Raw genomic sequence first — 11,023 nt, 5'->3', positions numbered from 1 at the left:
TTTATCCGTTATACAATGATCAATACCGGGGTAGAGCGGAATATACGTTAGGTCAGGAAAAAAACAGAGTCTATATCATCCCTACAAACCCTCGTCAGGGGACTTAAATAAAATCCCCTGACGAGCAGGGAAACCTGTGAAACAGGCTTGTAGGGATGATATAGCTTTTGTGTTTTTTTCCTGACCTAACGTGTGTATGTATATATATATATATATATATATATATATATATATATATATGTATATATATATATATATATATATATATATATTCACACTCACACACACACAGTCCAGCCCCCAGCCACATTTTTTTAACCTGTTCTAAACAATATATAAATATAACACTATCAACAATGTAAAATGAGAACACAATTTAACAAATAAGCAAGATTAGAACTGACATGTATCTCATCACACAATACTGATCCGATACTATCAATATTTAGATGTAATCGCCCACCACTACTGTGAATGTAATAAGGGAAACGTGTTATTGTATCAAATATCCCAACTGTGTTGTTTAATAGAAACCAAGCAAACCTATCCTGATGTATGCTGTTTATATTAAGACATGCAAATTGAGGTGTGCAAAAGAATGCCCTGTATATACTTTGCAGCGTTAAAACACCTTGACGTACTTATGTTTACATTGTCATTCCACAGGCACACTGAAGCAGCCTTGATCTAATTTAATCACTGTGCACATCTGTCCAGAAGGCTTTTCTCCTCTGCTCTCACTTCAGGGTTACAATGATGAGGCATGAGGAGAGAGCAATATTTATGTGCCTCTCAGCAAACATTTATGAGCTTCACATGGAAAGACATGCTCTTTCGGTTGCGCTTTAGATGCAATATTTAAAAAAAAGGACCTCCCTTCCACATGCATAAAATATATATTGAATGATCACATTGGTCATGCTTTAATGCTTGACTTTGAGGATGTTAGACCAAAAAAATAGATTTGGATAAATCATTACTTGCCTCTCATTTGAATAAATTGGACATTAACCAGACAAAACGACTTCCATTCAAAGGTACCTAGTCGCCATCTGGTGGTTGTAAGTTGACACTGCATTAACACTTGCCTATATGTATACCAAATACTGTATGTATACTCTTCACAAGAACAAAAATGAGAAAAACCAGATGTCTAAGACTAAGTCCTCTTGTAATTGAACAAAAAGTGATGAGGCTCAGGAGACGACAATTTTATTAAATAACATCACACTTGCGGTTGGCATATCATAATTACAGCACACAAACAAGCTCACCATGCAAGTGTAATATTTTACTAATAATTTGTTTGATGAATTCCTACAAATTCCTGTATTCATCTTCCACATTCCATTTTTCAACCAAAAGTGAATCAAAATATATACATCACACCCTCAGCGAGTGCCAGATGATAGTGTCCCGGGGCTTTGACAACAATATTTGACAACAATGAAGTGTTGCTTTGTAACCCAACTGCACACTTCGCTGCATAAAACTGGAGAACTTGATAGAACTGAGTATTCTGCAAGTAGGTTCCGTAAGTCACATAGCATAATAAGCACCCCATTTCAAATAAAAAGGTCACAGCTCATGGGGCGTCCTATTTAGCCTTCTTTTTCCAGGTATTCCAAGCTGGGTGCGTCCAACCTCTGTTCCTGATCGCGATTCTTTGTGAACTCTTTCAGCATTTCTATGACTTCTCCTTGGTAAACTTCTGGGGTCGGCTGAGCTTCTGCAAGCAAAAGATGGACTGAGTTGCTCTATTTCAAAACATTACACATGACCTGTACTGTATTATTTCGTCACCAACAATTTACTAACTAAAATATATAGACCGGTTCAAGACTGATCGATCAAGAGGGTTTTAGTTTATGACATGCTTAAGGTACATTGAGGAACGTCACATAATTACACTTGCACAATTCAACAAGTCCAAAAAGGAGTAGGAATTAGCAGGGCTGATATTGCTGGTATACTTTTAATATGTTTATTAAACAAAATTGTTTGAATGGTATTATGCTGTTTCCTATCACAAGTTTTAAGTAGGACTGTCCCGATTCCATTTGATATTGGTCTGCTATCAGCAAAAAAATCTGATTGCATCTACATTTCTCCAATATAAACTACAATACAAGCAGTCCTGCAGCGTGTTTACATGTGCAATGCTGGACAGCCAGTTAACATCTAAATGCCCTCCAATAAGCACACGAGGTTGGTCTTTTTATCTATTTTAGTCACCTCATTTACAAAAGGTAAACATGGTAGGCTACAGGGAGCTAGCAGCTACACAACAGCTAAGAACGTAATACAAGTCTTTAATTGAACAATAGTACAGTCTAAAACATGACATTTGTCAATATAAACAAGTATCAAATAATTATAGTTGCATATTACTTACACATACAAAGTCTCCAAGGCAGAACCTTATTAGAAAGTATCCAGTAACAAACGTGTGTGCATCATTCAACTTACTGCATCTTGAACTTAATTTAGTACATTATTGTGGTCACTTGGTGTGGCCAAAAAAAAAACCAACCTATTACCACTCCACTTCAACCTAATGATAGCATAAGTCGATTTCAAACAGTTAATAATAAATAGGTTAGTGTTGTTCATACTGTTTGAGATATTTCACTTCATCGAGCCTTTTCTAACATTCCACCGTACAAAATAATAAAAGTATGTATGATTCGTGCTGATATCGTATCGGATTGATACTGGTATCGGCCAATACTCAAGTCTCCAATAACGCTAATGTATTTGAAGTAAAATTGACAATAAAGACTCTTTAATGAGTACTGACAATTATTAAACTCCACGTGAGCTAGTTTAATAATTGGATAAATTAATAATCTAGGATCACTGGGCCTTTTTGTGAGAACAATGTACTATTGATGTTATTTGTATCCTTACTCATATTGTAATTAATCTAGTTTTAGCTGAGTTGTTTTGATTGATTCCATTTTATTTGTTCTTATTCTGGTTTAATTTAGTTGTTCTTTTTATCCACGCTTTTATGTCTTAAATTTATTTAAAGTGTGTGGTTTTTGTTTAGTTTTTTAGCTGTATACTGTAGCCTTCTTTAGTTTCGAGGCCTTTTATTATGGGTATGGTGTAGAGATCGGCCGATAAATGCATTAAAATGTAATATCGGAAATTATCGGTATCGGGTTTTTTTATTATCGGTATCTTTTTTTTATTTTTATTTTTTTATTAAATCAACATAAAAAACACAAGATACACTTACAATTAGTGCACCAACCCAAAAAACCTCCCTCCCCCATTTACACTCATTCACACAAAAGGGTTGTTTCTTTCTGTTATTAATATTCTGGTTCCTACATTATATATCAATATATATCAATACAGTCTGCAAGGGATACAGTTCGTAAGCACACATGATTGTGCGTGCTGCTGGTCCACTAATAGTACTAACCTATAGCAGTTAATTTTACTCATTTTCATTAATTACTAGTTTCTATGTAACTGTTTTCATTGTTTTCATATTGTTTTACTTTCTTTTTTATTCAAGAAAATGTTTTTAATTTATTTAAATGTTTTTAATTTATTTATCTTATTTTATTTTATTAATTTTTTTTTTAAAGTACCTTATCTTCACCATACCTGGTTGTCCAAATTAGGCATAATAATATGTTAATTCCACGATTGTATATATCGGTTGATATCGGTATCGGTTGATATCAGTATCGGTAATTAAAGAGTTGGACAATATCGGAATATCGGCAAAAAGCCATTATCGGACATCCCTAGTATGGTGTTATTGTAATTGTATGCATGTTTAAAATAAACTATGATACATCTCATTTTTCCAGTTTCTCATTACAGCATGTCCGAAAAGAAGTAGGAAAAAGCAGAGGTTATTTAATCCTACCCCTTTTTGTATCATAGCAGTTTTTTAACACATTTGTTTGTACTCAACAGTGAATAAATATACAGGCAAATGAGTAAGTAAATAATTGCTAAATACAAAAGTAAACAATATATAAAGTTTTCATAAATAAATAGTTATGTAATTTATAGTTTACAATATGAGATGGTTTATTATGTCCTTTAAAGATTATTCTGTACAGAACTTTGGTCCACTTTTTTAGAATGCTCTACAAATAAAGTTGGATGGGATGGGATTGGTTATGTGTTTTTGAAAGAAAACAGTAGTTGATAGTAATGGATTCTTTTTATATGTCCTTTTGGCACTATGTTCAGAAGCAAATAGACCTCGTTGCAAGACACTACACATGCATCCTTGTGAAAAGGACATACGATGGCAGACAATACCACATTTCGAACAAGAGAGTTGTCAATGAAAAATTTATTTTACCTGTTGCCCAGTAGTAGATATCCCAGTCATTGCTTGGCTCGTTGATCAGTCTGTCATACTGCTTCAGCTGGGTCTCAGTCATTGTGCTTAGGTATTTTTTGGCAAAAAGGCTGCAAGGGACAGAAAACCAAATTTTTATTTCAGTTAGTGTAATAAATATACATATAGTATGTAGGAACTTTCAACAATAGAGTTGGTCATGTAATTAATGGTTAAAGTATTCAACCATGCATGAGTGTAGAATGTGTATAGTATATGCATGTACTACACACATATACATGTACACATGTATATGTGTGTAATACATATGGAACAACATACACAGAAGCACCTGCATAAATGTATTGTTACATCAACATCTGGTCAGCAATGTTATATTTTGTAAAGTCAGAATTGTTCTGAATTCAATATATTATTTGGTATGTAAATAATAATACAATAATAGAACAATATTAGAACTATTTCACAACAGGTTACAAGGCTCCTAATTTGGCTGGTAGTGTATGTAGTAACATATTACATAATGTACCGGTACAGATTTTGTTACATTTATTTATCTATTTGCTAATTTACATTTATCTGTTTACTTTCTGTTGTAACATTGATTGATTGATTGAAACTTTTATTAGTAGATTGCACAGTGAAGTACATATTCCGTACAATTGACCACTAAATGGTAACACCCGATTAAGTTTTTCAACTTGTTTAAGTCGGGGTCAACTTAAATTGATTCATGATACAGATATATACTATTTTTATAATACAGTCATCACACAAGATAATCATCACAGTATGGTTCTATCTACAATTATGTTGAAATGAAAAAGCACTTATTCTTCTGTTATTTGATACTCAAGTCATTAGTTTTGGGTGATATTACCACTTTGGGTATCAATCCAATACCAAGTAGTTACAGGTGCAGTATCGGTCATACCAATGTTGATATCGATACTTAGAAAGTTTTGAAGATCAATGAGTGATTCCATTTTTGACAGACAAAAACAGAGGATGTAACAATATCAATTTAATATTCACATTATTTCCTACTACTCTGATTTAAATCCTTTGTTTTTTGTCCTTGAAGTCCTCCTGTGTCCAGAGACTTCTTTCTTGAGTTTGTAAACACAAACAAAATCGACAAAATATTTTTTGGGGAATGAAAAATATGACCTAACCACTGTAGTATCGAATGTATAATGATATAATACTTAGTATCATTACTGCCGATATTTGTATATTGTAGCTATGCGATTATTGCTCATTTTTGTTTTTTTGTTATGTTTTACTTTTGTAGCTGTATGTTGAAATGGCGCTTGAGGTAATTATTATTGTTAGTCATTATCGATAGTGTTATTTATATTGTTGTATTTGTAGTGCAAATGTGCAATATTGTTCATTGTCATTTCTATATTATTACTATCTGCTTCAACAACTGGTTCTTTACTATAATATTTTGTATCATATTTGTACATATCGTATTTGCTGATGTTGTTCTGTTGTTAACTCTCTGTCTTATCCCCCTCTTGTCCCCTTTTTCTTCTTTCAATCCCCTCCTGCCCAGGTCCGGCGGTGCCAAAGATTAAATAAATCACTTTAATAAAGTATAATACAAATAAGGCAACAAGAAAAGTATCCCACACTTTTCTTTTGTAAAGTAAATCTGTACAGCAGATATGGGCATCTACATCAACAATATGATTTGTCTGAGTCGTTGAACAGGACAAAAGAATAATAGAAAAGAAGTTAAGTGGTAGCTAATTGCATCAGCTCTCCTTTAATTTATTTTATGTCCTCTGTGCTCTCTGATGTTTCCCTCTTGTTTTCATGCGTTTGTTTTTTTTTTTTACTTTATTTTTTGTGGACTTTTTGTATCAGCGGGTCAACTACATAAATTACTTACTGTAAAGTCTATCCTATAGGCTCCAGCACCCCCCCCCCCCCCCCCCCCCGACCCTGAGAGAGACAAGCGGTAGAAAATGGATGGATGGATGGAAAGTCTATCCTATCCTAGCTTATACTCCAATGGTGTGTAGTGCAGCATGTTTAGCAATAGGGCTGCAACTAACGATTATTTTGATAGCCAATTAGTCAACAATTATTTTAATGATTTGTCGACTGATTGGATAATAAAGCATACACACATCTAATGGCTCTAATTTTTCAATCGAATGCTAAATGCAGCTTAAGTTATTCTGGGCATGTGCTTACTAACAACAAAGATGATTACTTCATTCATAAATATTTATTTATACTGCAACTGTGTTGCTCATTCAGCGGTTACAAAAACTTAAATGACTAATAAAATATTGTCCATTTAAAAGAAAGATAAGGCAAAGTGCTAAAAAAAAACAATTAACCTTGTTTATGTATTTTTTTTAAACTGTTAAAATAGAAGCAATGAAAACAAACAACAAAACACAAACCTAACTTCCTCGAAAGAAAAAGCATTTTGTGATGTTTAAAGGTGACATAAGTAATAATTTCATAGCAAGTCATCATTAAATGGCCCTGATATGTCAAAAGGCATTAATAAATCATGTTCTTTTCAAATACCTCTATAACTGATAACAGTAGTTCAGCCGGGATATGCTCATTTCAAAATTAGATTTACAGCCCCGAAATCTTGTTATTGTTTTTATTTCGATGCCCCGCCCTCCACCGTTTGACCAATTACAAAGTCCCTGAGTGTGTCACATCCAGGTTGCCAGCTACGCACCGCCCTCTTTGTCTAGCTTCTGCCACTGCTAAAGTTACTAAACATGTCAGACCTTAGTAAATCTAAAAGGCGTCCTTACGATTCTCAATTTATCATGACAAAGCCAGGAACAAAACGAGGATTTGTATCGGGGATGCCTTTGAAAGATGGAGACAATTGAAGGCGGAGAAGATTTTTTCATCTGACGCCAAACTTGCTCATTTCCTCCTTGATAGGTAAGTAAGGCATTTACGTTTTCTTATTACTTGTAATAAATGGAAATGGACATTTATTGTCCGATACAGTCCGAGATCTTGTCTAACAAAGCTAGTATGTTCGTGCAACGAATGCTTTGGAGCGAAGCACCATCACACTAGTGTAATGCTGAGCATGCTAGCCCGGTCAATGACACATCCAGATATAGGCTAATGTCGTTATACAACTCATTTTTTATTTTCATTACTGTCACCAACTTTTCCATCTCTCTGTCAGCTCTGCACACATGTTCCTGTGCACTTGATACTTATACTGGGTAGACCAAGGAGCCTGTTGATTAGATTGAGCACTGTTGCCATCTAGCTGCATGGTTATGTATCGTTGTAAGATGAATACTAAAGAGTAGACAAATCTCCCCTGCTGCTTGCGAGCCCCCTGACACTTTACTATTTGAGAAACACAGTATTGGAGGTCTACAGCCGCCATTATTGCATATTAACTACAGTATAAGTACATAATAACCTGAGTAATATGCAGTTCTCCAGCATTCCTCTCTTACGACTCTCGTAGAGCAAGCGCCGTCTCTTCATGTGCGTGGACTCTCCGGGTCTTTCGTCCCAAGGTGGCAAAGGGATCTCAATCAGGTCAGTCTTGACATCATCAGGTGCTTCGCCACGGTAACAGCGAGAAGGTACCAGCCCGGTCAGAGCAGGTCTCCACGCCGTCCGGCACATTCCTGTAACCAGCTGACAGGAAACCAACGTACAAAGTGAGAAAAAAAGAACTGTTTCACAAAAAAAGAAGATAAATATATGTGTAAATATTTAAAGTGACAGCCACACTATCATACAACACATAATTAAAATGAATTTCCCCTTGAGGGATTAATAAAGTTGTTTGAATTTAATTATCACATTCACACTTGAATGTGAAATTTCACTTAGCTGCTTCTCTTTAAACTAAATCAGGGATGTCTGAACCCTGCATCTCGCTTTTTTTATTGGCTCTTGGATTACTTTTTTTAATAGATTAGATATATGATTAAACATTATACTTACTGGCTTTGTCATCTGTGAGACAAAGCTAATATCTAGGGGTGCACGATAATTATCGGGCTGATATTAAAACGTTTTATGTCCAACGATAATCCGATAGCCTCTAAAAATAAATTAAACAACGCTCCAATGAGACAAGATCATCTATACTGTGCTGTAGGTGTGTTCGGATGAACACATCAAGCACTTCTACCTCATAGGAGGTTCCAAACTGCCCCTAAACTCACCGGACCTCACAGTGTAAACAAATATGGCTTCGGCCGTGCAGAACTTTTTTACTTCTTCAGAGAAAGATATTGCGCATGTCGCATCAACCAAATGCCTTGCAAACACTCCGCGAGGAGAAAAAAAAACAAAACACCTGGCTTCGACACGTCATACCTCACTGGCAACCCAACATCACCAGCATCCATGCCCCAAAAGCCCATGTAGATTACCGTATTTTTCGGAGTATAAGCCGCTCCGGAGTATAAGTCGCACCGGCCGAAAATGCATAATAAAGAAGGGAAAAAACATATATAAATCGCACTGGAGTATAAGTCGCATTTTTTGGGGAAATGTATTTGATAAAACCCAACACTAACAATAGACATTTGAAAGGCAATTTAAAATAAATAAAGAATAGTGAGCAGGCTGAATAAGTGTACGTTATATGACATATAAATAACCAACTGAGAACGTGCCTGGTATGTTAACGTAACATATTATGGTAAGAGTCATTCAAATAACTATAACATATAGAACATGCTATACGTTTACCAAACAATCTGTCACTCCTAATCGCTAAATCCGATGAAATCTTATACGTCTAGTCTCTTACGTGAATGAGCTAAATAATATTATTACGGTAATGTGTTAATAATTTCACACATAAGTCGCTCCTGAGTATAAGTCGCACCCCCCCCCCAAATTATGAAAAAACCTGTGACTTATAGTCCGAAAAATACGGTAGCCATGTGTGCTCTATTGCAGCAGCCGTATGTAAGCTAAATCCTCGTATTTAAAGTTCTGAGCACTCCATGCGGTCTAGATTTTATCCATTTGTATTAGTTACACTCGTTAAAAGATTAAACAAAGCAACAGAATACAAAAGGGCATTTTTCTAATCAAATTAATCTATCTAATCATTGTAGCCTTTTATGCACATGTGTAGGTAGTAATGATGGTAACAGCGTATGTTGCATTATAATTTTGAAGATAATAATGTTAACATTTCCAAACGTCTTAATTATCCCAGACAAGGCAATTTGTTTATTTTGGGTTTTGCATCCTCCACACACACTCATGACTTTGTATTTTATATTTTTTTTTACATGTGTTTTACTGTTTAGTAAACAGTTAAAACTTGTTTTTGTGTTCATCTTATCTAATTTGCTTTGTTATTTACTTAGTATGTTATGAAAAAAATACTAATCTTTAGTTTACTTAGGTTTTAGTACAGATGCTTTAAAATTGGCAAAGCTCGGTATAAATACATAATAGCTCGGCAAAGTAACCGTGTAATACTCTTCCATATCAGTAGGTGGCAGCAGGTAGCTAATTGCTTTGTCGATGTCGGGAACATAGGTTGTCGTGATCACAATATGCGGGAGGCAGCGTGCAGGTAAAAAGGTATCTAACACTTAAACCAAAAATAAATCAAAGGCAAGTGCCGCTAAGAAAAGGCACTGAAGCTTAGGGATAGCTATGCAAAACAAAACTAAAACTGAACTAGCTGCAAAGTAAACAAAAACAGAATGCTGGACGACAGCAAAGACTAACAGCGTGTGGAGCAGAGACGGCGTCCACAAAGTACATCTGTACATGACATGACAATCAACAATGTCCACACAAAGAAGGATAAATAGTCTTGATTGCGAAAACAAAGCAGGTGCGGGGAATGGCATTCAAGGAAGACATAAAACTGCTACAGGGAAAATACCAACAAAAGAGGAAAAGCCACCAAAATAGGAGCACAATACAAGAACTAAAACACTACACACAGGAAAACAGCAAAAAAGTGACAGGTCGTGACAGTACACCTACTTTGAGACAAGAGCTATAGTGATGCGTGGCTGGTTATGGTTTGAATTCATATCCAACAATTGCGAGAACGACTTTTTATTGTAAATATCGGCTACTGAGTTTCATTTTTTTTTTTATGTGTTCTGCTTGTGGTGTGCCTCGGAATTTTGTGTGCCTTGGCTCAGAAAATGTTGAAAAACACTGCAGTACAGTATTTAGAATGACTTCAATAATGTGATGCACTCTCGGCAAGGAGAAGGCAGCAAAGCACACTTGCATAACGTCTCATTCTGCCCTATTGCACAACACTCCTTGGAGATGTTCAACATTCTTGCAGCATAAAGTGTCGGAGTTGGTTCAACGCGTATTTATCTCAACATACTGGCATTCACAACACCCACTACGGTCATTTTCCTTCACTAGTAAATGACATATTAATCAATTCAAAGTTAATTAGCTGGTATTGCTAACGTCCGAGTTTATTTCCACTACAAACGCGCCATGAGATGAAAACGTTTTTTCCGAAAAACTCACTCTTTTGGAAATGACCGAAGACAACATTTGGATCCTTGTCTTTATCCGATGTCGACCTCTGGAGAGACGACCGCCAATGTGGACCAACGTCGGAAAAGAAAACGTCCTCCCTACGTCACACCGCGCTGTGATTGGCGCACCGCAGACACGTGACACTCCATCGCTGATATAACTTTGGCTTTA

The 11,023-nt window shown here is 35.5% G+C and overlaps 1 protein-coding gene across 1 annotated transcript; it reads right to left on the bottom strand.

Moving 5' to 3' along the window:
• Window positions 1-1,196: 1,196 nt before the first annotated feature.
• Window positions 1,197-10,968, bottom strand: LOC133616256 (succinate dehydrogenase assembly factor 2, mitochondrial-like). The gene is made up of 4 exons (XM_061975442.1): window positions 10,841-10,968; window positions 7,770-7,993; window positions 4,337-4,446; window positions 1,197-1,729 (listed from the first exon to the last, which is right to left on the bottom strand). Exons 1-4 carry the CDS (start codon window positions 10,865-10,867, stop codon window positions 1,602-1,604), a joined length of 489 nt encoding a protein of 162 aa, XP_061831426.1. The 5' UTR covers window positions 10,868-10,968; the 3' UTR covers window positions 1,197-1,601.
• Between the last annotated feature and the right edge of the window lie 55 nt (window positions 10,969-11,023).

Source organism: Nerophis lumbriciformis, linkage group LG15 (genome assembly GCF_033978685.3).
Source record: "Nerophis lumbriciformis linkage group LG15, RoL_Nlum_v2.1, whole genome shotgun sequence".
Classification (NCBI taxonomy): Eukaryota; Metazoa; Chordata; class Actinopteri; order Syngnathiformes; family Syngnathidae; genus Nerophis; species Nerophis lumbriciformis.
This window is presented reverse-complemented; position numbering and strand designations above follow the sequence as displayed.

Excerpts from the sequence above, each read along its gene's own strand:
- LOC133616256 (XM_061975442.1), bottom strand. The coding sequence starts at position 10,867 with ATGTTGTCTTCGGTCATTTCCAAAAGA. Across the intron at positions 7,994-10,840 it reads CTTCGGTCATTTCCAAAAGA|CTGGTTACAGGAATGTGCCG; the intron begins GTGAGTTTTTCG and ends GTTTCCTGTCAG. Across the intron at positions 1,730-4,336 it reads TATCTACTACTGGGCAACAG|AAGCTCAGCCGACCCCAGAA; the intron begins GTAAAATAAATT and ends TTTTGCTTGCAG.